The sequence below is a fragment of the Elephas maximus genome, chromosome 4 (assembly GCF_024166365.1).
Source record: "Elephas maximus indicus isolate mEleMax1 chromosome 4, mEleMax1 primary haplotype, whole genome shotgun sequence".
NCBI classification, from domain to species: domain Eukaryota; kingdom Metazoa; phylum Chordata; class Mammalia; order Proboscidea; family Elephantidae; genus Elephas; species Elephas maximus.
In genome coordinates this window covers 180,836,523-180,863,081 of record NC_064822.1, presented here as the reverse complement: position 1 = coordinate 180,863,081, position 26,559 = coordinate 180,836,523, and the positions used below count along the sequence as shown (strand labels likewise).

The 26,559-nt window shown below is 51.2% G+C and overlaps 2 protein-coding genes across 4 annotated transcripts; one reads left to right on the top strand and one right to left on the bottom strand.

The window, feature by feature from the left end:
• Positions 1 to 86: 86 nt before the first annotated feature.
• Positions 87 to 14,965, bottom strand: MPST (mercaptopyruvate sulfurtransferase). Of its 2 annotated transcripts, none has more exons than XM_049884351.1 (3): positions 14,900 to 14,965; positions 9,975 to 10,593; positions 87 to 708 (listed from the first exon to the last, which is right to left on the bottom strand). In XM_049884351.1, the coding sequence occupies exons 2-3, from the start codon at positions 10,567 to 10,569 to the stop codon at positions 410 to 412; spliced, it is 894 nt and encodes a 297-aa protein (XP_049740308.1). In that variant the 5' UTR covers positions 10,570 to 10,593; positions 14,900 to 14,965; the 3' UTR covers positions 87 to 409. The 2 variants fall into 2 exon arrangements, with proteins under 2 accessions (XP_049740308.1, XP_049740307.1); XM_049884350.1 differs by lacking the exon at positions 14,900 to 14,965 and adding an exon at positions 14,802 to 14,886.
• Positions 14,966 to 15,016: 51 nt separating this feature from the next.
• Positions 15,017 to 25,062, top strand: TST (thiosulfate sulfurtransferase). 2 transcript variants are annotated; one of them, XM_049884352.1, is made up of 3 exons: positions 15,017 to 15,269; positions 16,098 to 16,722; positions 24,598 to 25,062. In XM_049884352.1, the coding sequence occupies exons 2-3, from the start codon at positions 16,128 to 16,130 to the stop codon at positions 24,894 to 24,896; spliced, it is 894 nt and encodes a 297-aa protein (XP_049740309.1). In that variant the 5' UTR covers positions 15,017 to 15,269; positions 16,098 to 16,127; the 3' UTR covers positions 24,897 to 25,062. The 2 variants fall into 2 exon arrangements, with proteins under 2 accessions (XP_049740309.1, XP_049740310.1); XM_049884353.1 differs by lacking the exon at positions 15,017 to 15,269 and adding an exon at positions 15,280 to 15,664.
• Positions 25,063 to 26,559: the final 1,497 nt, after the last annotated feature.

Sequence of the window (26,559 nt, the reverse complement as noted above, 5' to 3'; positions counted from 1 at the left end):
AGGCAGGACAGGACCCCCACGACCCTCAGGCTGCACAGAGCTCCCCTCACTGGGCATGCTGGAACCACTGGCTCCTTAAGAAAACAAGGCAGCCCCATACTACAAGGATTTAGCATTTGGCTGTTTTATTTCCTCAACAGTAAAACGAGAGGGGAGGTGGGACACCAGCTTAGCACTATGACAAGTAGCAGGGCTTTCTGCCCTCCCTCCCCTGCTCCCACCCGCCACCTTCTCTTCTGCTTCCACTGGGCATTCATGCATTCACGAATTCCTGGCCTCAGGGACATTGCCCCTTGTGCCACCTGAGTTGGATGAAGAAACACTTTCCTGGTCAAAACAGCTGGGCTGGACTTGGCTGGACACTGCTGGTGGTTAAATGTCGCCGGGCTTGCCATGTCCGTGCCCAGCCTCAGAGGGTCTTCCCCCGGCCCTCAGAGATGACCTCCTCAGGCCTGGCACGCATGTACCACTCCACCCAGGAGCCATCATAGATGGCCACATCAGGCTTGCCACAGAGGTAGGCCCCCAGCGCCACGTGGCAGGCTGTTACACCGGAGCCACATGTGGCCACCAGTGGCTGGGACAGGTCCACCTTATTCTCCTGGAATAGGTGGTGGATCTCCTCAGGGCTCTTCTCCAGGCCCTCCTTGGTCAGGAAGTCCGTGAAGGGGATGTTCACGGTGCCGGGGATATGGCCAGGTTCGATATCTGTGGCGAGAGAGCAGGAAGGATAAAACAGAAGGGTGGTGTGAATGGTAGCCCACTCAGGTGCAGGCTGCCGTACTGAAAGTCTCCCATGCCAGGCATTATCTCAGTTCATTCTCACAACCACTATAGGTAGGCATTACCATTTCATATACGGCGATGCTGAGATTAAGTACTGCCCAAGGCCGTGCTTCCGGCAAATTGCTGGCTACAGTTTGAACCTAAGACTCAGACTCCACCAGAGCCGCACTCTGTCCTCATGTTTCCTGACCACCTACTGTGTACCCTGGGGGCAACAACCCTTGCTGTCGAGTTGATTCAGACTCATAGGAACCCTATAGGACAGAGTAGAACTGCCCCATAGGGTTTCCAAGGAGCAGGTGATAGATTCGAAATGCCAACCTTTTGGTTAGCTGCCAAGCTTTTAACCACTGTGCCACTAGGGCTCAAAACCTTCCTAGCTAGGACAAGTAGTACTCGCAGGCCAGGGGGTTGGATCTGGCAAGGCAGGTAGGCCATAACGGAGTAATTGCAGGTGTGGGAAACTCCATTGCTGTCGATTCTGACTCATGGAGACCCCATGTGTTACAGAGTGGAAATGTAATCTTTACAAAAGCAGATTACCAGGCCTTTCTCCTACAGTGCCACTGGGTGGGTTCAAACTGCCAACGTTTAGAGGTTAGTAGTCGAGCACTATCTGTTGGCACCACCCAGTATGGCTAAAACTCACTGCTGATGAGTCGATTCCGACTCATAGCGACCCTGTAGTCCCGAGTAGAACTACCCCATAGGGTTTCCAAGGCTGTAATCTTTACGGAAGTAGACAACCAGATCTTTCTCTTGCTGGGGGGTCCAACCTGCTGACCTTTTGGTTAGCAGCCGAGCTCTTTACCCACTGAGCCACCAAGGCTCCTCACAAGTATGATCCAAAACCAAAATCTGTTGCCATCAAGTCAATTTTGACTCATAGTGACCCTACAGGACAGAGTAGAACTGTCCCACAGGGCTTCCAAGGAGCGGCTGGTGGATTTGAACTGCTGACCTTTTGGTTAGCAGCCAAATGATTAACCACGGAGCCACCAGGGTGTTATGGTATGATAGGTGTTATCAAAAGTCCTTACAGGGTGGCATGGGGGCTATTATAAAAAATAACAATGGTAATACTGATGGCTGACGTTATCAAGTGCTCACTTTATGCTGGGCATTGTCCTAAGCCCCTCAGCGATATTTTCTCCTTTAATCCTCCCCAAAACGCCATGGGAACAAAATTGTCATCCTCTCTTTTCTGCAGATGAAGAGACTGAGACACACAGAATACTTTGCCCAAGCTGGTAGGGGGTAACCGGGATTCAGACCCAGACTGCCCAGTGACAGGTCCTGTGGTGCCAGACACCAGGGGCACAGCCTGAGGGGCTGGGTGGGGGGGGCGGGCAGGGCGCTGTCAGGGAAGCTTCTCTGAGGAAGCCCTGAAGGGGGAGTAGATTCAGCCGGGTCAAAGGGTCTGGGAGGTGGGGACTGACAGCACTGGGGCACAGGGAAGCCAAGATGGCAGGGAATTTCAAAGTGCCTGGAGGGATTCCAGGCCATTATGGTAGAAGCCCAGAGAGTGCAGAGGCAGGAGGTCCAGGGGCGGCCGAGCCGGGAGGAGCGAACGCCTTTGCAGGCCTGGATTAAGGCCTGGGCTTTGACAGTGGCATCACTAAGGTTGGTCTCACCCAGTGCAGCAACTCATGGTGTCACCCTCACACGCGAATTACCACAATATTGTGGCTAAAACACCAGAAAATTTGACAAAATCAGCGACTGGCAGCCACAAAAACAGACTGTTGCCATCAAGTAGATTCTGACTCAGTGACCCTGTAGGACAGAGTAGAACTGCCCCACAGGGTTTCCAAGGAGCAGCTGGTGAATTCAAACCACCGACTCTTTTGGTTAGCAGCTGAGCTCTTAACCACTCAGGCACCCGGGCTCCAACAAAAATAACAGCGTGTGCTTACAGCCTGTGCAGGTGAAATCATGTGATTCGAAGTGTCATTGAAACTGGATGATATTGATAGCTCTGACTAGTGCCGTCGAGTCGATTCTGATTAGAGGCATTAAAAACCCATTGTCGTCCAGTCGTTTCTGACTCATAGCGACAGAGTAGAACTGCCCCATAGCATTTCCAAGGACTGGCTGCCTACCTTTTGATTAGCAGCCAAGCTCTTAACCACTGTGCCACCAGGGCCCCCGGAGGGCATTAGAAGGTTCAAAAAGTATATTAGCATAGAGTTTTAGCCTTGTAGGTATATTGATACATGTAAGCTGGGCTTACGAAAAAATGTTTTTGTTGATATAACTAACTACAGGGATTTTTTAATAAAAACTAAATTTCTGCTGAAACACTGCATAAAAATTTAATAGACGCTTTGGTGTTACCCCTCCCCCCCGTCACCCAGTAAGGTCCACACCCCTGCGCCCCCCCCCCCCCCCCAGTGATACTACTGGGCTTTGACCTGGCAATGGGAAATCCGACTTCCATTTTTAAAGACAGTTTCAGTTGTAAACATGAAAGCAGGCAAGGCTAAAGGACTATCCACCAAGAGGCTCATAGCCTCACCCACATCCTGCAAACATCCCCAGGGCTCCAACACACATTTTGGTTATTCCAGTAACACCAGCCTAGTAACCCCAACAGGCGGGTCTTACTACTATTTCCATTTTCAGGTGGAGGCCTGAGACTAGCAACAAAATAAACGCTCATGGCTAATGATTCAAATCCAGGCCATTCTGGTTCTAGGGATGAGCTCTAGGGCTGCTTCTGCCTTGGGTCGGGTACACCCCTCCAGAGAGCTGCTAAACCACCTCAGTATCTACTCTCAGGGTTGAGCGTAGACAGCACTCTGGAATCTGTGGAAAAGTTAGAGTGTACCATGCATCCTGTTTTGGACTGAACTGTTGTCCCCCCAAAATGTGTGTCAACTTGGCTAGGCTCTGGTTCCCAGTATTGTACGATTGTTCACCATTTTGTCATCTGATGTGATTTTCCTATGTGTTGTAAATCCTGCCCCTATGATGTTAATGAGGCAGGATTAGAGGCAGTTATGTTAATGAGGCAGGACTCAATCTACAAGATTAGGTTTTGTTTTAAACCAATCTCTTCTGAGATATAAAAGAGAGAAGTAGAGAGACATAGGGGACCTCATACCACCAAGAAGGTGGTGCCAGGAGCAGAGTGCTTCCTTTGGACCTGGGGTCCCTGTGCTGAGAAGCTTCTAGATCAGGGAAGGGTTGATGACAAAGACCTTCCTCCAGAGCCAACAGAGAAAGAAAGCCTTCCCCTAGAGCTGGCACCCTGAATTTGGACTTCTAGCCTATTAGACTGTAAGAGAATAAATTTCTGTTTGTTAAAGCCATCCACTTGTGTTATTTCTGTTATAGCAGCACTAGGTAACTAAGACACATCCCCATTTAATGGATGAAAGAGCTGGGCTAACTCACAGACAATACCTAGGGACAAGCCTGGAGCAAGGAATAAGAGGAAGCTTTCAAGCCAATGTGGAGACTCTAAGGGCAGGGCTGTCCCCACACCTGGAAACACCACCAAGTGAAGCAGGCTTCCCCTCACTGCTGGACTGAGGTGGGCCTGCCTCAGGCTGTAGAGTGGAGACGATGGTAACAATGACATTTGCCACTGGTTGGAACGAACGCTGCGTGGAGCTCTGCTAAGCCTTTGCACATATCAGCTCAGTTCATTTTTACAAGCCTGCTAGGTGTCAACTGTTATCTCCCATTTAAAGGACGTGTTACTGCTCCTATTTCACACGCGCAGAAACTGTGGTTCAGAGAGATTAGGTGATTTACCAGGTGACACACAGCCAGTACAACGTGGGCCAGGGCTCTGGCTCACTGTTCTATGCCGTTCCTTCCCTCCCCACCCCTGCCACTGAGCTAGAGGGCCCACTGGGTTCACGTTAGCCCTTATTAGGCTTAAACGTAAGAAACTGCCACCTATATAGGCTTGAACCACCACACATCTGTCAGTTTGTCATACCATGGTGGCTTGCATGTTGCTGTGATGCTGGAAACTATGCCACCTGTATTTCAAATACCAGTAGGCACCCTTGGTGGACAGGTTTCAGCAGAGCTTCCAGACTAAGAAAGACTAGGAAGAAGGGCCCGGAGCTTTACTTCTGAAAAAAACTGGCCAGTGAAAAGCTTATTAACAGTAGTAAAACATTGTCTGATACAGCTCCAGAAGATGAGCTCCTAAGGTTGGAAAGCACGCAAAATATAACTGGGGAAGAGCTGCCTCCTCAAAGTAGAGTCAACCGTAATGACCTGGATGGAGTGAAGCGTTCTGGACCTTCATTCCCTAATGTCTCACAATTCAAAATGAGAAGAAACAGCTACAAATATCCATTAATAATAGGCACATGGAATGTATGAAGCATGAATCTAGGAAAATTGGAAGTTGTCAAAAATGAAAAGGACCGCATAAAGGTCGATATCCTAGGCATTAGTGACCTGAAATGGACTGGTATTGGCCATTTTGAATCAGGCAATCATATGGTCTACTATGCTGGGAACGACAAATTGAAGAGCAATGGCGTCACATTCATTGTCAAAAAGAACATTTCAAGATCTGTCCTGAAGTACAACTCTGTCAGTGATAGGATAATATCCATACGCCTAGAAGGAAGACCATTTAATATAGCTATTATTCAAATGTATGCACCAACCACTAATGCCAAGGATGAAGATATTGAAGACTTCTACCAACTTCTACAGTCTAAAATTGATCAAACATGCGATCAAGATGCACCGATAATTACTTTTGTGATTGGAATGCAAAAGTTGGAAACAAAAAAGAAGGATTAGTAGTTGGAAAATATGGCCTTGGTAATATAAATGACACCGGAGATTGCATGATAGAATTTTGCAAGACCAGTGACATATTCATGGCAAATATTTTTTTTCAACAACAATAAAGAGTGACTGCATACTTGGACCTCACCTGATGGAATACACAGGAATCAAATTGACTCTACATCTGTGGAAAGAGACAATGGAGAAGCTCAATATCATCAGTCAGAACAGGGCCAGGGGCCGACTGCAAAACAGACCATCAATTGCTCATATGCAAGTTCAAGTGGAAGCTGAAGAAAATTAAAAGAAGTCCACTAGAGCCAAAGTACAACCTTGAGTGTATCCCACCTGGATTTAGAGACCATCTCAAGAATGGATTTGACGTATTGAACACTAATGACTAAAGACCAGATGAGTTGTGGGACGACATCAAGGACATCATACATGAAGAAAGCAAAAGGTCATTAAAAAGACAAGAAAGAAGGAAAAGGCCAAAATGGATGTCAGAAGAGACTCCGAAACTTGCTCTTGAATGTGACACCGCTAAAGCAAATGGAAGAAATGATGAAGTAAAAGCTGAAAGGATTTCAAAAGACAGCTTGAGAAGACAAAGTATTATAATGAAATGTGCAAAAACTTGGAGGTAGAAAACCAAAAGGGAAGAACACACTCAGCATTTCTCAAGCTGAAAGAACGGAAAAAAAATTCAGGCCTCGAGTTGGAATATTGAAGGACTGGTGGCGTAGTGGTTAAGAGCTACGGCTGCTAATCAAAAGGTTGGCAGTTCAAATTCACTAGGTGCACCAGAACTACCCTATGGGGCAGTTTTACTCTGTCCTTTAGGGTTGCTATGAGTTGGAATTGACTGGATGGCAACGGATTTTTTTTTTTTTAAATGGGCAAAATGTTGAATGACACAAGAAACATCAAAAGAAGATGGAAGGAATACACAGAGTCGCTGTACAAAAAAGATTTGGGTGACATTCAACCATTTCAGGAGGTAGTATATTGTCATGGATTGAATTATGTCCCCCCAAAATATGTGTATCAATTTGACCAGGCCATGATTCCCAGTATCGTATGATTGTCTACCATTTTGCCATCTGATGTGATTTCCCTTTGTGTTGTAAATTCTATCATTGTGATGTTAATGAGATGGATTACAGGCAGTTATATTGATGAGATCTACAAGATTAGACAGTGTCTTAAGCCAATCTCTTTTGAGATATAAAAGAGAGAAGCAAGCAGAGAGACATGGGGACCTCATACCACCAAGAGAGCAGTGCCAGGAACAGAGTATGTCCTTTGGACCTGAGGTTCCTGCACTGAGACGCTCCCAGACCAAAGGAAGACTGATGACAAGGACCTTCCTCCAGAGCCGACAGAGAGAGAAAGCGTTTCCTGGAGCCGGTGCCCTGAATTTGGACTTATAGCCTACTGGACTGTGAGAAAATACATTTTTCTTTGTTAAAGCCATCCATTTGTGGTATTTCTGTTATAGCAGCACTAGATGACCAAGACACATATGATCAAGAACCGATGGTATTAAAGGAAGAATTCCAAGCTGCACTGAAAGGGAAGGTGAAGAGCAAGGCTCCAGGAATGGACAGAATACCAACTGAGATGTTTCAACAAATGGATACAATGCTGGAAGTGCTCACTTGTCTATGCCAAGAAATTTGGAAGACAGCTTGAAGCGATCCATATTTATGCCGATTCCAAAGAAAAGTGATCTAACCAAATGTGGAAATTATCGAACAATATCATAAATATCACATGCAAGTAAAATTTTGCTGAAGATCATTCAGAAGCAGCTACAGCAGTACATCCATGGGGAAATGCCAGAAATTCAAGCTGGATTCAGAAGAGGGCGTGGAACAAGGGATATCGTCGCTGACGTCAGATCGATCTTGGCTGAAATCAGAGAGTACCAGAAAGATGTTTATTTGTGTTTTATTTACTGTGCAAAGGCATTGCACTGTGTTGAACTCAACATAATTCAACAAATTATGGATAACGTTGTGAAGAATGGGAATTCCAGAACACTTGATTATGCTCATGAAGAACCTGTACATAGATCGGGAGGCAGTCATTCGAACAGAACAAGCGGAGACTGTGTGGCTTAAAGTTAGGACGGATATGAGTCAGGGTTGTATCCTTTCACCATACTTACTCAATCTGTATGCTGAGCAAATAATCTGAAAAGCTGGACTATATGAAGAAGAACGTGGTGTCAGGATTGGAGGAAGACTCTAACAACCTGCAATATGCAGATGACACAACCTTGTTTGCTGAAAGCGAAGAGAACTTGAAGCACTGATGAAGATCGAAGGCTATAGCTTTCAGTATGAATTGAACCTCAACATAAAGAAAACAAAAATATTCACAACTAGACCAATAAGCAACATTACAATAAATAGAGAAAATATTGAAGTTGTCGAGGATTTCCTTTTACTTGGATCCATGATCAATGCCCATGGAAGCAGCCGTCAAGATATTAAACAATGTATTGCGTTGGGCAAATCTGCTGCAAAAGACCTCTTTCAAGTGCTGAAAAGCAAAGATGTCACCTTGAGGACTAAGGTGCGCCTGACCCAGCCATGGTATTTTCAATTGCTTCATATGCATGCGAAAGCTGGACAGTGAATGAGGAAGACTAAGGAAGAATTGATGCTTTTGAATTATAGTGTTGGCAAAGAATATTGACTAGACCACGGAATGCCAGAAGAATGAACAAGTCTGTCTTGGAAGAAGTACAGCCAGAATGCTCCTTAGAAGCAAGGATAGAGAGACTTGGACATGTTATTAAGAAGGACCAGCCTCTGGAGAAGGGCATCATGCTTGGTAAGGTCGAGGGTCAGTGAAAAAGAGGAAGACCCTCAATGAGATGGATTGACACGGTGGATGAAACAATGGGTTTCAGCGTAACAACGATTGTGAGGATGGTGCAGGACTAGGCAGTGGGTCCTTCTGTTGTACACAGGGTTGCTATGAGTTGGAACTGACTCTATGGCACCTAACAACGACAGCAGGAGTAGGCTCAAAAAACGGTTGGATTGAAGTAGTTTCCTGTGCCTGGACCTATTTTCATCAGTGCTCTGCTTGTGTGGTTGGGATCTTCAGAATTCAAACCTCTGTGGGGCCTCGACTCTGCCAGGTGCTGGGCTGGCTCTCAGGAACACTGGGAGCATGGAGCAGTCCTTGGTCTGGGAACACTGAAAGCAGTGCTGAGCCACGTACTCAGTGCTGAGACAGGCCAAGGCCAAGCTGTTCTGGAATCACAGAACAGAAGCTCCAACCCCAATTTGGGGGCGTGGAATGACTGACATTTAGGGAGAGCTTCCCAGAGGAAATGGCGAGTTCCTTGCACCCTTCCCAAAGCAGGCACAAGAGAAGGGGCCGGCGAATTACCAGCTGTTCACCGTGGTTAGGTGTACCATCATCCGAGTTGGAATCCTGGCTGCCTCTTCTTGAGACCTGGGGCAAGGTAGCCGTTTTTAAGCTCCATTTTCTCCTCTGTGCAAGGGGTACAATGACAGTACTCACCACATGGGATTGTTGAAAGGCTGACAAGAATGTGGCCGTCACCACCCAATTTGTGGGGACTGCTTCGCCCTGGTGACCTGGTGGCGCAGTAGTTAAGAGCTCAGCTGCTAACCAAAACGTTTGCAGTTTGAATCTACCAGCTTCTCATTGGAAACCCTACGGGCAGTTCTACTCTGTCCTGTAGAGTTGCTGTGAGTCAGAATTGACTCCATGGCAATGGTTTCCTTGTTTTTGTCTCATCCACCCTAGGGAGACCCCTTCCCCCATTATGCAGGGCTTTCTGGCCTACTTCCCTTCCTGGGGAACCCCAACCCACAGGCCGAAAGCTCTGTACCAGCCCAGGACAGCACCACCCGCCCGTCTACTGCAGTTTCTGCTGCAACCTGGGGCAGCAACGCCACTCTGTTCAGTGTCTCTGTGCTTCCCACTTCCAGCCTTGGCCTCTCTGAGGGGCTTTGCTTTTACTCGGCCAGACTCTTCCTCCTCCTTCCCCTCTGCTCCACCATCCTCAGGGATGACGGTAGACCTGACTCTGGCCTCCATCCCATGGGGCCTGTTCTGAGCTAGGGCCTGCCCCCCCAATCTGCAGTTGTGCAGCACAGCCCCAGTATTGGGGTGGAGGCAGTCCTGCCCCAAGCATCAGGGGAGGTGGGTAAGCATTATTGTCCCACTTTATGAACGAAGCAAGGGAGGCTTATAGCGTGAGGCTACTGGAAACCCATCTCTGGCCTCCATTCGATTTCTTCCTCCCACCCCTCATCACTGCTCTCCCCTCAACTTGTCCTTCAAAGGTCAGGGCAGTGTCCAGGGCCCTAGGACGCACACCTGACCCTGCTCACCGGGTGGCCTCCCAGCCCCTTTCCTCAAGCTATTACCTTCTCGGGGCTCAGGCTCAGTGCCCCGGAAGCGGCCAGCGGCGCGGGCATCCACCACCTGGAAACTCCGGGACTCGAGATTCTCCTTGATGTCGTCGAACGTCTTGACGAAGGCAGGATCGAGCTCGGCGCACAACTCGGCGGGCACTGGATGGCTCTTGCCAGAGTCGAGCGGAAGGCCCAGGTGCTGCCAGTGACGGAGGCCACCATCAAGCAAAGACACAGCTCGGTGGCCGAAGGCGCGGAACATCCACCAGACGCGTGGGGCCGAGTAGAGGCCCTGCTCGCTGGCGTCGTAGACCACGACGTGCGTGGTGGCGCCCACGCCCAGGTGGCCAACGTACTCGGAGAAGTGCGCTGCGCTGGGCAGCATATGGTCGTAGGGCGACGTGCGGTCGCTGCACTGGTCCAGATCGAAGAAGGCGGCGCCCGGGATGTGGCGCTCCTCGAACTCGCGGCGCGCATCGCGGCCCATCTTGGGCAGGTACCAGGAGGCATCCAGCAGCTGTAAGGGTGGCCCGGCACGCGGTGCTCGCAGCGCCTCGGCCACCCACTGTGCCGACACTAGCGCACGGAAGAGCTGTTGTGGGGCCATGGCGGCGGCACTCTGGCTGCAGATCTGGGCAACAGAGAGGGTGTCAGGAGGGACGCCAGGGAGGGGCCGCCCCAGGGCGGGAAACGCCCTCGCAGCTGGGAAAGGGGCAGGGCCGGCAGGGGAGGTGGAGCCCGGGGAGGGCAGACTCCAGCAACAGCAGAAACCGAGCTGTGGTGACCTCGCACTGCCCTCTGCCAGGCCTTGGGCATAAACCCAGTGCCAAGTGACCAAGTGAACAGGACCCGGTGGAGAGAGGGCCAGGCGGCTCCTCAGCAACACCTCCTGGAGGGCGGGTAGGTAGGGGGCCCCAGCCTGAAAGGTCTTGTTGGCACTTTCCGGCAAGCAGGGCAAAGTCTCAGCCTCTCCCCAGGACACAGCTCAGCTTTTTTGCAAACAAACCAAGGCCCCTGGTGGAATTCATTCATTCACTCATTCACTCATGCAGTCATCCCTCATTTCTGTAAGCATCCTAATAGTAGCTGAAATTTACTGAGTGCTTGCTAGGTGCCATTTAATCTTCACAACACCTTAGAACAATGCCTGGCACACAGTAGGCCCTCCATTATTTGTTGAACAAACCCAAGAGGTTTGGAATCATTCTCCCATTTCATGGAGGAGGACACTGAGGCTCCTGAGGTTGAGAAAAGTTCACTAAGTTGACTGAGGTCAGCTGCCAAGACGTGGTGCTGCAAGGCTTCGCGCTGGGCAGTCTGACACTTGAATTGGACTTTTTAGCTGATGTGCATCATGTGGGCTCTCGGAGTCCAGCAAGGCCAGGTTTTGCCCTTCCAACCTGAGCTTCCTTTTACCCTTCTAACAGTAGCAACAGTGCTTTAGTTAACTGGTGCTGCTATAGCAAAAATACCACAAGTGGATGGCTTTAACAAACAAATTTATTCTCTCATTGTGTAGGCAGCTGGAAGTCCGAATTCAGGGTGCTAGCTCTAAGGGAAGGCTTTCTCTCTATCGGTTCTAGGGGAAGGTCCTTGTCTCCTTTCAGCATCTGTGGGCCCCACGTTCCTTGGAGAGCTCCACGTGTTTTGACACAACGGGTTACAGTTTAGGATCAGAAAGAAACGACTCAGGATACAGTTCTTCCGTCAAGACAGCTTCTCAGCCATGCCCACAGGCAGGCGTCTCTCACCCTCCCTCTCTCTCTCTATCTTGGCTCAGCCTATACCCTCCTCGGGCGAGTATTAGAAAGCTCTTCGGCCCAACCAGTAAGTACCCAGAGGCGCCCCACTCCACCAGTAGGTCTCAGCTGAAGGTGCTCAGCTCTCTTGCTCCGTGGTTTGGCACACTCACTGTGCCATCCTTTGCTAGTCTCCTGGTTCTGCTGCTGCAGTTCTCTGCTGCCACTTCTCACCATCTCCAGTGTTACAGCTGTCTGTCTCCTGTATCTGGGAGGTTCTCAGCACTGGGACCCTGGGTCCAAAGGACTTCCTCTGCTCCCAGCTCTTCTTTCTTGGTGGTGGTGAGGTCCCTGTCTCTGCTTGCTTCTTTCTCCTTTTATCTCTTGTAAGATAGAAAGTGTGACTCAAGTAAAAGTGTGACTTGAGTAAGAGTAAGGTGTAACTTGAAGTGAGTCACACCCTCTTGTAAGGTGGTGACTCTAGCTACGCCTCACCTTAATCCTGCCTCTTTAACATGTTTGAGTTAAGATTTATAACACGTCACAAAATGGAGGATAACTGTATCAGATCACAAAATGGAGGACAACCACACAATGCTGGGAATTATAACCTAGCCAAGTTGACACATAGTTTTTGGGGACACAATTCAATCCATAATAAACAGTGACTTAGAGCCTCACTTCCCTCTTCTCTCCACTGTCCCTGCTGGACAGGGGCCAGGAGTGCATTTGACCAGAGCGATCACCAAAAAAAAAAAAAAAAACCAAACCTGTTGCCGTCGAGTCGGCTCTGACTCATAGCGACCCTATAGGACAGAGTTGGACTGCCCAATATAGTTTCCGAGGAGCGCCTAATAGATTTGAACCGCTGACCTTTTGGTTAGCAGCTGAGCTCTTAACCATTACACCACCAGGGTTTCCTAAGAGTGCTCACCAGGCCACCTCGACATCTCAGTTTCAGCCTTCCAGAGCCCAGAGTCTCCAAACACACTGAGCCTGCTCTGCTGGGCAACTGCTAGTCCATAAGGTGCCTTTGTGCAGATTAGAGAAAAGTACCACTTCTGCTAGGCAGAGCTCCCACTAGGGGGCATGGCCCCCTGCCAGCCCCCACTTCTTCCCCAGCCTCAGGCACACTCACCATGGCCACCTTGTGCCCACTCCTCCACCAGTCTCATCACCTGCTGGCTTTTAGGGATCCACTTTGCCCACACTGCCAGCATCCCTATGCACTCCTTCAAGGGGCCCTTGGCTATGGGCCTGCTTTAGAGACAAAGCAACTAAGGAAATCCCAGAGTCCAGTGTGAGCATAGAGGGGCCCCTAACACAGCCTGGAGTGCGAGCTGAGGGGTGGGAAGGCTTCCTGGAGGAGGTGGAAGTCTAAGCTGACTTGACCTTTTCAGGGGCCGAGGAAACCCTGACCTTCAGGATAGGAGGCTGTCAAGGGGCCTTGGGCTGAGTGATAAGAGTATCTGTGGGTGTCCCTATGGTTGGATAATGGTGGGGATGATGCAGGCTTCTTGAAAACCCCACCAGTGAACCACAGAAGCCCTTGTCTCCCCCCATTTTGGGGGCTCCTTATTTTGTCCCCCCAAGGATTCACTTGGAGTGGAAAGAACGTTGGTTTGGGGGTCAGAGTTCCCCAAAGTCAGTGTAAAGCCCACTCCAGTGCTCAACTCGTCACAGGACAGCAGGCATGTTAGGCTCCCTGGGCAGTTTCTGTTCTTATAATGGCACTTGCAGCCCTGCCTCTTAGAGAGAAGGTTCAGTAACGAAAGGAGAGGGACCACAATGCACAGCATATGGCTGGTTTTCGTAAACACTGAACAGTTTAATAAATGCCCATTATTTCTTCACATTTGCTCTCACAAGTGGCCTTTGAACTAATAGCAGCAAATCTAGAGTCTTAGGACTTCAGGACTGACAGTTCTGGGACTGTAGGTGATATAGGAGGGTTTGGGAGGCTGTGTATTAAGTCACTGAAGGTCCCCCACCAGGAACAGGGACCACGTGTGTACTTGGGGGACCAGGACCACTGTAGGTGGGGGTGAAGGGCCTCAGGACCTACAGTAGATTCCCCATGCAGGGTGGGCCCTTAAACATCAGGGCTCGTATCGGAGTGAGCACTGCTCAAGGACTTCCCCCCCGGTCCCCCGTGGCACCCACTACCAAGCACGGGGTTTGGAAGAGTCTCTGGGTCAATGTTTATCCGAGTATGAATTTTTGCAACTTCCTGTGAGGATATAATTATTTCAGAATAAAAATGTTTGAAAAGGGGGAGAGAGGTGAGAAAAGCATCCCAGGTATATGGGACAGCATGTCTCCTACCGGCTTGCAAGAGCCAATTGTTAGATTTTCAGGAATTTTGCCTGCTGGTTGTTAAACTCAGTCGGAATTGACGCCACAGCAATGGGTTTGGTTGTTAAACACGGTCACAGTTAAAAATTAAATTATATTTACTTACAATTAGGTAAATCATATTTTAAAAAAAGGCAAAAGAGTAAGAGGCTTCAGAGGGGCCTAGGGCTCCCGGGATGAGAAAGATCAACAAAAGCAGACAGGGCCACGGGGCCTCAGACCAATGGCCCAGCATCAACGGCACCCAGACCCTGTACACCCGGGCACCTGGACGGGCCTTTCTGGCAGTCTTTAAATAAGAGTTCCTGGTCTACCACCTGGCAGAGCTGATGTACTCAGCAATGTCAGCCGAGCAGGCCTTGACAAATGTTCATTTTGTTTCATTCTGGCAAGTTCTTTGCTAGTTTCTCCTCCAGGGGCCTCTGGTTCGGTCGGGCCTCGCCCCTTCCTGATCTCTCCGTCCAGCTTTATTAGCTCTCCTTCCTCCCCTGTCTGGTGGCTTCAGGTCACCCCCACCTCCACCCACTGTTCCCCACCCTGGCAAACTAGGGCCAGGCAGGCCACCCTGCAGCCCCCGGTCAAGTGATCCCTGGGTCGGGGGACCCCAAGGGCGCGCCTTCCCTCCTAGTCCGCACCCCTCTGCTCCACTCAGGGCCCGCAGCCTTCCCAGTGCGGGGTCACTTCGCCGCACAGCTCAAAGAGTGACCTCCCCCAAAGAAAACAAGCGCGCCGCCTCCGCAGTTACCCGGCTCTCCGGCTTCCGGCTTCCCGGCTCGGCCATGGCCCCCGCGGCAGGACGCCCCCTCCCCGCGCCCGCAGCTGTCCCCTCCTCCCGCCACCAACCTGCTGCGGCCAAAGGGAGGAGACTGGGGCACAGCCCACTGCCGCGGCCACTCGGCGCCGCCGCTGGCTGCGCCTTCCACTGGCCTGGCCCGGGGGACGCGCGCGCCGCCTAGCCGGTCCCCGCGCCCGCTCCCGTGCCGCCTAGCGCCCAAGGGAGCCCCTCCGGGGCGGGAGAAGCGCTGAACGCCGAGGGGCTGCCGGGGAGGGCGCCGCCGGGCGAAGAGCAGCGCGGAGTGGCGGCGGGTGCGCGCGGTCCCCCCTCGGGCGGCGGCGCGATGGTGTCGGCCGGACGGGGAGCTGCGGGCTCCGGGTTTGAACAGGCCAACTTCTCCAGCGGGCACGGCGAGCGCCAGGGCGGCGGCGAGGGCGAGTGAGTGCGGCAGCCAGGCGCGCGGGCCTCCCGGGAATGGGCCACCGGCCTAGCCACCTGTGGCCCGGGGAGGGTTCCGGTGGCGAGAGTGGGGCAGAGTGCCGCGGTGCCCCAGGAACTCCTGATCCAAATGGCGCATAGGGCACCGAACCGGGGCTGGACTCGGGCATTCTGGAGGCTGGCGAGCTCGGGCTTCTGAGAGGGCTCCGTACCCGTTGCGCGTCGAGTCGATTCCGACTCAGCGACACTATCGGACAGAGTAGAACTGCCCCATAGAGTTCCCAAGGAGCGCCTGGTGGATTTGAACTGCTGACCTTGGTTAGCAGCCGTAGCGCTTAACCACTACGCCACCCGGGTTTCCGAGAGGCCGCAGTCGGGTTTGCAGAAGGGCGCAGGCAAGTCCCAGATGCGTGGGGGGCTCCACTGAACCTTCCCTCCTATGCACCCACCTCCTGCCCTCCCAGGAAAGGAGATCCTAAGCCATCACCCCCCATCCTGGCCATCTTTTCACTGCTCTTTCCTGGAAGGATACTGAGGGCGAGTATTGCAGCTTCTAGGGGGCAGGACTCTTGCCCCCTTCCCCAACCAGTTCCCCCAACTGGAGCCCTCAGAAGCTCTTGTCCCACCCCCTTCAGCTGCAGGCCCCAGGCCTTTCCTAGGGAACCTGCAAACCTATCGCACTGCATGCCCCATGATCCCTGGGTTGCTATAGCCATAACACCGTAGGGGAGTGCTGTTGGAAAAACAGGGCCCCAGCTCCTCCTCCCAGGCCCCACCCCACTGCTCGCGCAGCCCTCCTCATAACCATCTCTCTTTCCTGGTTCCCAGCCACACCAGGTGACACACAGAGCTGAAAACATGGTTCAGCAGGTGCTCTACCGGGCACTGGTCTCCACCAAGTGGCTGGCAGAGTCGGTCCGGGCTGGCAAGCTGGGGCCTGGCCTGCGGGTGCTGGATGCATCGTGGTACTCGCCGGGTACCCGTGAAGCTCGCAAGGAGTACCTGGAGCGCCATGTGCCTGGCGCCTCCTTCTTTGATATAGAGGAGTGTCGGGACACGGCTTCACCCTACGAGATGATGCTGCCCAGTGAGGAGCGCTTCGCCGACTATGTGGGCCGCTTGGGCATCAGCAACAGCACACATGTGGTGGTGTATGATGGTGACCATCTGGGCACCTTCTATGCGCCCAGGGCCTGGTGGATGTTCCGTGTGTTTGGCCACCGAACTGTGTCAGTGCTCAATGGTGGCTTCCGGAACTGGCTGAAAGAGGGCCACCCAGTGACATCTGAGCCCTCACGCCCAGAGCCCGCTGTCTTCAAAGCCACACTCAACCCTTCCTTGCTCAAGACCTATGAGCAGGTGCTGGAGAACCTTAAATCTAAGAGGTTCCAGCTGGTGGATTCACGGTCCCAAGGGCGCTACCTGGGCACTGAGCCAGAGCCAGATGCAGTAGGTAGGTCGTGCAGCTGGGTGGGTGGTCCCCGGGGAGCATTGCCCAGTGTAAGGAGCCCTGTGGATGGGCAGTGAGGATGACTGGGGCGCTCTCCACCTATGGGTTTTAGTCTTTCCATCTGTAGAATGAGAGGGTGGAGCCAAATCAAAGGCTTTTTCAGCTCTGATGCATGAGGACCTACATATGTGTCCCCATAGCCATGTGCCAGCAAATGACCCAGCATCCATGTGGAGTGGCATCTGCAGAGGTGGCAGGTCACATGCCCACCCGCATGCACTCTCAGGCACCCTAGAGTGTTGCAAAGGGCGTCACACCCATGAGCCAACACATGCGTAGCTCTGTACAGAGGTCCCCCCGAGGGCACACTCAGCTTCTCAGGGCACTTCTAGTCCCCCAGACGCCTTTACAGACTCTGACCAGAACCCTCCCCTAGCTCCCCTTCCCTACATCTCGCCCACCTGGGCCACTGACTGGTGTTGACAAAGGCAGCCGGGGTGATAACTTTCCACACAACGCAGCCCGTGTGCAGAGCTGTAACAGCAGCTGCCATTGCCTGCTAAGCACGGAATGCTCCATTTTCTCACTCAGTGAGGCTCTACACCCCCATTTTAAAGGGGAGAAAATTGAGGTGCCAGGAAGCTCGGTTGCTTGCTCAGGAAGTGGCAGAGCTGGATCTGAGCTCAGCGAGGCTGCCTACTTTCAAAGGCTGTGCTCTAAACCAGGATGCAAAACCACCCCTGCCCCATCCCCAAGGGTCGGGAGGGAATCCCTTCCACTAGGCACCCCCAGGCTCTCGACTCCTTGCCTGTAGGTGAAGGGAGTCTGGGAGGGTTCTACACTGCTACTGGGGGAGCACCAGGAGAGGCAACGCTGAGCTCTAGAACCTGCGAACCAGAGGGAACCACCAGGCCCCGCCTTTCCCAGGTGCAGGACCAGTCTCCTTGCCATCCCTTCTGCTGGGTGCCCTGTAGCCCCTGCCAGAACATCTCCCTCGATCTCTCTGGACCAGAGCCTGGGTGGAAGGGTGGCCCTACAGTCCAGGAATGGTGGTTCTTTCCTCACTCAGAGCCCTTCCTTTGCAGAAGCTGACTGCTATGCAACATTTTGCCTAACTTGTTGAAAAATGTCTCTTCCTCTCTGGGCCTGGGAGGGAGAAATGCTTTGAAAGCCATTTCATAGGTTCTTAGAGCTCCAGGTCCTAAAAGGCCACATCATAGGGCAGAGGGAAGACTGAGGCACACCAAGGAAGAGGCGGACCAAAGGCACACAGTTGGTTAGTGGCAGAGCCAGAAGAGCGAAGGACTCTGCCCTCCTGGCACGACTTTGCCCTGGTCACCTGTTCTTCTCATCCTGCATGCTCCCTGAAGGTCTGGAGTTAAAGATTCAGGTTCATTTGGCACCTAACAAAGACTCTTGGCCCAGAACGTCTGCAGCCCCCTCCTGGCCTCGGTCCAAGATGTCATCACTCCTTGGGACTTAAGCCACCACTGAGGGGAGGGATGGTGGAATTGGTGCTCCAGCTACTTTCCAAACTGCCCAGAAGCAAACTAAGAAATAAGTAAAAGGGAGAATTTGAGATTGACATTTTTGATCTCTTCATTCCCATTTTACAGATGAGGAAACTGAGGATCAGAGAGGGGAAATAGCCTGCTGCGGGCAATGCCTCTGAAAGCCCTGGATTTTAAAGTTCTGCCCCCTCTCTGTGGCCCTACTCCCACCTCCTCCAGTTCCCATCAGGGGCACCAGGGCACATGGAGTCTAATTTTAGCTCAACCAGTCCTTTGTGGTGTGACTGCAATCCAGTTGCTCGCCTCCCTGGGCTCCCTCATTATGAAATGAGAAGAATAGTATCAGCCCTGCCCACCTTCCTGGGTGGGTGTTTATTTAACTGCAGCAGTGGCTAGAAAGGGACTTTGAGCAGTGTGAAGAGCTGTACAGGTTCAAGGTCATCTGCAAAGACAGAGTGGGTGGCATTTCCCTCCCTCACTCTAAGTTCACAGCCCCAACTTGGGGTGGGATTGGGGAGCCACTGGTGTGTTTGGCAATCTGGTTGTAATGTATAGGGGTGTGGGCACATGCCTTGGCCTAGACCTTGGTTGGATGAGCAACTTCCCCGGCCTCAATTCTATGCCCCCAAATGCCTCTGGTCCTGTTTGCATGGGGCACGGGGTAGGAGTCAGACCTGGGTTTGCATCCTGATTGGTCCCTGGGTGAGGCCAACAGTTAGTGCCTGACTGCTAACCTAAAGGTGGGTAGTTCAAACCCCCCAGTGGTGCTGTGTGAGAAAGGCCTGGCAATCTGCTTCCATAAAGATTACAGCCGAGAAAACCCTGTGGGGCAGTTCTACTCAGTCACACCTGGTGTCACCATGAGTCAGAATCCACTTGATGGTTTGGTTTTGTGCCACTTTCATGTGTGGCCTCAAGTCCTTTCACCTCTGAACTGCTCTCAGTGAAGGGAACCCTGCTCACCTATAGGAGCTCAGGGGTGGGATGGGGAGGTGGGGAGGAAGGAGAGAACAGGCACAGGAGTTTTTTGGCACCATTTATTTAATTTTTTTTTTTTTTTTTTGTACTTTAGATGAAGGTTTAGAGAACAAACTAGTTTCTCATTGAACAGTTACTGCACATACTGTTTTATGACATTGGTTAACAATGCCACAGTATGTCAACACTCTCCCTTCTCAACCTTGGGTTCCCTGTTACCAGCTTTCCTATCCCCTCCTGCTTTCTAGTCCTTGTCCCTGGGCTGGTGTGCCCCTCTGGTCTCTTTCTGTTTTATGGGCCTGTCTAATCTTTGGCTGAAGGGTGAACCTCAGGAGTGACTTCATTGCTGAGTTGAAAGCGTGTCCGGGGGTCATACTCTCAGGGTTTCTCCAGTCTCTGTCGGGCCGGCAAGTCTGGTCTTTCTTTTTGAGTTAGAATTTTGTTCTACATTTTTCTCTAGCTCTGTCTGGGACCCTCTATTGTGATCCCTGTCAGAGCAGTCAGTGGTGGGAGCCGGGCACCATCTCGTTGTACTGGACTCTGTCTGGTGGAGGCCGTGGTAGTTGTGGTCCATTAGTCCTTTGGACTAATCTTCCCCTTGTGTCTTTAGTTTTCTTCATTCTTCCTTGCTCCCGAAGGGGTGACACCACTGAAGTAGCCAAATGGCTGCTCACAAGCTTTTAAGACTCCAGACAGTACTCACCAAAGTAGAATGTAGAATATTTTCTTCATAAACTGTGTTATTCAGCCCCATTTCTTGATAAATGTTTTTCTCTTTTCCTCCCTTCCTTGAGGGGTGGGAATGGAGAGGGAGGATATTGATGCCTAATTAGCCCTTTTTGCAGAACCCTTTATAGCAGCCTTTGAGGGGAGAAAGCCGGGGGTTAGGACTGGTCCTACTTGCAGGTAGGGAAACTAAAAAGAGACTTCTAGAATGAGGCAGAATGGCCCAGGCTTGACCCCAGGTCGGCAGGCTTCAAAGTGGGGTGTTTCCCAAGGCTGGTGCTGTGGATGGGGTGAGTCTGTGCAAACACAGGCACTGAGGAAAGGGTCACAGCCCTCCCTCCCCCCATGTTTCATGGGATGCAACCCCTCTGCCTATGGCTCTCTCTCCCCGGCCTGGGGGCTGAGCTAGGAGGAAAGCAAGAAAGGGCCAGACAGGTTTTCCTCCCTTTGCGAAGCAACAGCTGCCAGTGGGCCGAGGGGTATTAACTTGCGACCTTGCCTTGATGGGCATCTTCTGACCAAAGCTGGAGCAAAAAGATCAGACTTTCTGAGCATGAGCAGCAGAGGAGCACAAAAGGTCATCTCGTCCATTCCCCTGTCTCAGCTCCCTTTGCCAGGGAGGCTTGGGGGCTAGAGAACACAGGCTTGGACAGACCTGAGTCATGTCACGCACCCTTACTGTGTGTCCTGAGGCAAGTTACTTCTCCCCTCTGAGCCTGGGATCCCTTTTAGTGTCAGAAGGGTGATCTCCCTGCATTGCCAGGACTGAAAGAGATGAAGTTCTTGGAAGAACCAGCTGCCAGGGTGCCTGGTGTCAGAGGTTATGAGAACTGTGCAGGCCTGGTGGGGAGGGAAAGCCAGGAAGTGAGAGGCCAGACTCTGGAGAGAAGCAAGGAGCCCTGCTTTTTGGCCAGTGTGCCTCTCCCCTAGTTGGCTCTTCTCCAAGCTTCTCTGGTCAGGGCTCATTCCATCCCTGCTGCACGCAGCCCGTCAGTTCCTAGCATTTCCCCCAGAGGCCTTGGGCCTTCCCTGGGTGCTCAGCCAGGGTGGCCAGGATGAACCACCTCCTACGCTGTCTCCTCAGGAGACCCCAGTGAGAGTCTCCTAAGGAGTGGGAATCCCTTTAATTGTACTTGCATGTTCAAGTGTAAATAGAAGAGGTGCCCTTTATATACTCAGAAGAAAACAATGAAGCTGTTTAATGGGGGTGGGGAGAGAAACAAAACGGTATTCAAAACTCTGCGTGCTCCAGCTTTTAAACGTGCTTCAATCCAGCCCACTGCCTGGAGGCTGAAAACATTTTTATGTTGAAACCAGCAGATAAACACCCCTGAATCCAACAGATAAACTCTTTTGGTAGGGTCAGCGCACATGAGATTAAAGTTTCCAGACAAAAAGATGAAACTGCAACAGGAAGAAATTGCTATAATTTTAGAAAATAGAACACCTCTTAGAGCCAAGGAACTCTTGACTGACTCGTGTGAAAGAATTTTGGGATCCTCTTTGACTTTGGGGAGAGGGGACAGAAATGTGAGTGCTACTAGGTGCTTCTCCCTACAATCGCTAAACTTCCTGACTACCTTGTGAGGTAGGTGGGGTTATCCCCTCATTTCACTTATGGGGACACTGAGGATCACAGGTGCTGAGCCTGCCTGGCTCTGCACTGCCCCACACTGCCCCAAGCCACCTTGGCCATCGTGGTGAGGCTCTTCCTCCCACTCCCACCTGGCCAGGTTCAACAGGGTGGGAGGGACTTTTGGAGGAAGGTGTTAAAATTAATTAAAACCAAGAGATTTGAACATAAGTTTTATTCTGAGCAGTTATTCTATATGCATATGACCAAAAAAAACAAGCCCTTTGCCATTGAGTCAGTTCTGACTCATAGCAACCCTACAGGACAGAGTAGAACTGCCCCATGGCGTTTCCAAGAAGCAGCTGGTCATTCCAACTGCCAATCTCTTGGTTAGCAGCCGTAGCTCTTAACCACTGTGCCACCAGAACATATAGGGAGACCATTTTGATTCCAGAAAAGCAACTGGCTCAAAGAAGCTGGTACAATGAGGTTTACAGAGAAGCGGGGGACAGGGAGAAATACAGAACCCTGACCTCCCCTTTTACTGAGATCAGCTGGTATCAGGCCCAGGAGCCCTGGTGGTGCAGTGGTTAAGAACTTGGCTGCGAACCAAAAGGTTGGCAGTGTGAGTCCCCCAGCTGCCCCTTGGGAACCCTGTGGGGCAGGTCTGCGTTGTCCTATAGGGTCACCTTGAGCCTGCTTTGACTTGACAGCACTGGGTTTTGGTTTGGTATCAGGTTACCACGTGGTCTCTGGCATTCCACCCAGCCATATCTTTTGAAATTCAAATTCACCAAGCTGACTTCCAACAGGAAAGAAAGGATTCAATTTTGGGTGAGAGAAAACCCACTGGCGGGATCATCTGTGGTCAGGAATTTCTCTAGAGTGAATATTTGGTTTCGTGAGTAAGGAAATGCTGAAAGCAAAGCAGGATATCTGCCTTCTATCTCTCTGACGAAGGGGAGCCCAAACAGATAAGAGGGTCAGCAAAAGAGAGGAAGACCCTCAACGAAATGAACTGACACAGTGGCTGCGACAACGGGCTCAGGCATAACAACGATTACGAGGCTGGCATAGGACTGGGCAGTGTTGTATTTTGTCGTACATAGGGTTGTTATGAGTTGGAACTGACTTGGTAACAGTTGCCATTAAGTCGATTCCAACTCCTAGTGACCCTGTAGGACAGAGTAGAACTCCCCCATAGAATCTCCAAAGAGTGCCTGGTGGATTTGAACTGCCAACCTTTTTTGGTTAGCAGCCATAGCTCTTAACCACTGCGCCACCAGGGTTTCCAAAGGACTTGATGGCACCTAATAATAATAAGAAAACAGACAAAGAGAAACTTGGCTCCTGCCTACTCCTGGAGTCCCTGGGTGGTGCAAACAATTAAGGCACTTGGCTACTAACCAAATGATTGGCGGTTTGAGTCCACCCAGAGGCAGCTCAGAAGAAAAGCCTGGCAGTCTGCTTCCAAAAAGTCAGCCACTGAAAATCCTACAGTGCACAGACCTTCTCTGGCACACACAGAGTTGGCCTGAGGTGGAATGGGCTGGATGGCAACTGGGCCGTACTCTCAGGGCTCAGAGGCTGCCAGGGTCTGGGGTACTTGCGGGAAGAGAGGAGTGGCTGGAGGCATAGTGGGGCTGGGCCCTGTGGGCAGCTCCGGTGCTGGCGGTGGCCCGTTCCCCTTTGCTTCACTTGCTGTGCTGTTCCGTGACTGAATTTGGCAGAGGGGCCATACTAGGAGTGGAGACAATTCCGGAATGGCTGAGCTTTTGGATATAGATCGCTAGACCTTTCTTCTGAGATGCCTCTCGGTAGACTTGAACCTCCAACCTTTCAGTTATCAGCTGAGCACGTTAAAGGTTTGCACTACCTAGGGACTCTTAACGCTTATTGAGCATCTGCCTGCCTTCTGTGGAGTTCTTGGGTGGCACAGATGGTTAAGCACTTGACTACTAACAAATGCCTGGCAATCTACTTCCCATCGGCCACAACCTTGAAAACCCTGGGGAGCGCCGTTCTTCTCTGGAGTCGCCAGGAGTAGGAATCGACTCGATGGCAACTGGTGTTTTTTTTTTTTTTTTTTTTTTAACACGCTTTCTGCAGCAACCAGTGCTTTCCATGTGTTATTTGCACCTTATTATGGCCCTTGCACAGGTGGGTACTTGTTCCCATTTTACCTATAGGGAAAACCCCCGTTAACTAAACCCATTGCCATCGAGTCTCTCCTGACTCACAGCGACCCGATAGGACAGCACAGAACTCAGCACAGGATTTCCAAGGCTGTAATCTTTTGTGGAAGCAGACTGCCACATCTTTCTCCCGTGGAGTGGCTGGTGTGTTTGAACCGCAGACCTTTTGGTTAGCCACCCAGCCAGTAAGTGGCAGAAGCTGGGATTTGAATTTACCTCTAACAATAGGTCACATGCTCTTTCCACAACCATTTGCTCAACTGGGAAACCAGGGGACCCAGTGTGTGGCCCTAGGTGAGCCATTTCATTTCACCAAGCCTCGGGGTATTCACCTATAAAATGGAGCAATATATTTAATGCATTATGTGGTTATCTGTTTAACGTCTGTCTTCTTTGTTAGACCGTGATCTCCTAGAAGGCCTGGGATGTGTCTCTCTCTCCCCACTGTGTTCTCAGCAACCGCCACAACACGTAGCATTCTCATGAATCATCTCATTTGCCCTTCTCAATAACCCTATGAGATAGGTACATACCACTGAGTCCATTTTACGGATGAGAAAACTGAGGTTCGGAGAAATGAAACTGTTTGCCCAAGGTAAACAGCTAATAAATGGTGGAGCTGAGACTCATATCCCTGTCTCCTACAATGGGTATGGCTCTGGATATTACTACTGCAAGACAGATTTTGGGGGGGGGCAGGTGTCTCAAGTCATGGGCAGCAAACGCAAGTAAGGCTGGGAATATATTGAGCTCTGAACAGGACAAAGAGGTTATTTTTATTTGCAAAGCTCTCAGTAGTTAAAGCCATGCTGGTTCCAGCCTGCAGGTGCCACTCGGCCCCTCCCACTGCTGCCCCTAACCCTGTCTTTCCCTGCGTCCTCTGCCCCTACCCCAGGACTGGACTCGGGCCACATCCGTGGCTCCGTCAACATGCCGTTCATGGACTTCCTGACGGAAGAAGGCTTTGAGAAGAGCCCTGAGGAGCTCCGTGCCATGTTCGAGGCCAAGAAGGTGGACCTTGAACAGCCCCTTATCGCCACCTGCCGGAAGGGCGTCACCGCCTGCCACATTGCCCTGGCTGCATACCTCTGTGGCAAGCCTGACGTGGCCGTCTATGATGGCTCCTGGTCTGAGTGGTTCCGCCGGGCCCCCCCGGAGACCCGTGTGTCCCAGCAGAAGGGTGAGAAGGCCTGAGCAGAGTCCCCTTCACTCGCCTGCTGTAACTCTGGCGAGTTTAGTGACCCTGGCGTGACCTGCAGCTGGCCTATACCTCTCTGGTGAAGGAGATTGACAAGTTTTAAAAATTGCTATGTAAAACTCTCCCTTTCCCCAATAAGGCTGGAATAAAATCTGCCTTTTCTGAGAAGGTGTGTTTGTCTGCATCTCCCTGGGTTCCATCCTTTCTTGTATTTCCATCTCCTTCGGGCTCCTTTGACTCCACCAAGGAAAGAAACCCTCCGTAGTGACCTCTAACTGGGCCCCATGAGGACACCCACTTTTCTACATAATTTTGGTAAGGAAAGTTATCTGTTGTCCCATGTCAGGTGGACTCCACCCCCTGCCCCCAGAGCATTCTGGGACCTCGCAGGAGGGCTAACTAGGAGGAGGTGTCAGGAGCCTGAGAGAGATGAAGCCATGGTTAGCTAGGGCACTGACCCCTCCTGTGGTAGGTAGGCCTGGTGCCCTAAGGGGCCAGAGGAAAACTGGCCTTCCAAGTGAGTGTCCAAAGTTGTGTAACACAGGCACTAGGGCCCTCAGAAGAGGGGAAAGATAGGTGACCTCCTGCCTCGAGTGCCCTTCCCAACTCAGAACAAGCCCCACTGTGGAGCATGAGGGGAGGGGCTGGGGAAGCATCTTCAGCCCCCGGGAGAAAGGTCTTAGGACCCGGCACTGTGAATCAGGAAGCTACAGTGGAAGAAAGTAGTCTGGTAGACAGGACCAACATGGCTGAATTTTGACTTTCCCAGACACAGACTCTCTTAAACCTCCTTTGAGGTTGTGTTGTCGATTGAACTGTGTCTCCCAAAAATTGGTGCTGCAAATCCTAACCCTCCACTCGCAGAGGAGCCCTGGTGGAGTAGTGGTTAAGAGCTTGGCTGCTAACCAAAAGGTTGGAGGTTCAAATCCACCAGCCACTCCTTGGGAACACTACTGGGCAGTTGTACTCTATCCTATAGGGTTGCTATGAGTCAGAACCAAATAGATGGCATCTAACAACAGCAAACACTTGCAGATGCAATCCCATTTTTTAATAGGGTTTTCTTTGTTATGTTAATGAGGCCATATTAATGTAAAAACCAAAACCAAACCCATTGTCATCACGTGGATTCCAACTCATATTAACCCTGTAGGACAGAATAGAACTGCCCCATAGGGTTTCCAAGGTTGTAAATCTTTACAGAAGCAGACTGCCACATCTTTCTTCCATGAAGTAGCTGGTGGGTTTGAATCGCCAAACTTTTGGTTAGAATTGAGTGCTTTAACCACTGTGCCAGCAGGGCTCCCTTATATTAGTGTAGGGTGTATTTTAAAGCAAATCCCCTTTGAGATATAAAAGATGAAGCACAGAGAAGGAAGCACAAACGGTGGGGAATTTACATGCCACTCCAAGATGCCCAAGGAACCAAGGAACAGAAGCTGAAAAGAAACAAGGACATTCCCCTACAGATGACAGAAAGAGAAAGCCTTCCCCTAGAGCCGGCGCCCTGAACTTAGACTTCTAGCTTCCTAAATTGTGAGAAATTTCTGTTCATTAAGGCCATCCACTTGTGATATTTCTGTTACAGCAGCACTAAGAAACTAAGACAGGCTGCAAGATGAATTTCAGGACTCGCCTACTGGGGATTCCTGGCTCTGT

Coding starts and splice junctions, on each gene's coding strand:
- MPST (XM_049884350.1), bottom strand. CDS start 14,837: ATGGCCGAGCCGGGAAGCCGGAAGCCGGAGAGCCGG. Junction 10,594..14,801: donor GCCGGAAGCCGGAGAGCCGG/GTAACTGCGGAG, acceptor TCTGTTGCCCAG/ATCTGCAGCCAGAGTGCCGC. Junction 709..9,974: donor TGAGCCTGAGCCCCGAGAAG/GTAATAGCTTGA, acceptor CTCTCGCCACAG/ATATCGAACCTGGCCATATC.
- TST (XM_049884352.1), top strand. CDS start 16,128: ATGGTTCAGCAGGTGCTCTACCGGGCACTGGTCTCCACCAAGTGGCTG. Junction 16,723..24,597: donor GCCAGAGCCAGATGCAGTAG/GTAGGTCGTGCA, acceptor CCCCTACCCCAG/GACTGGACTCGGGCCACATC.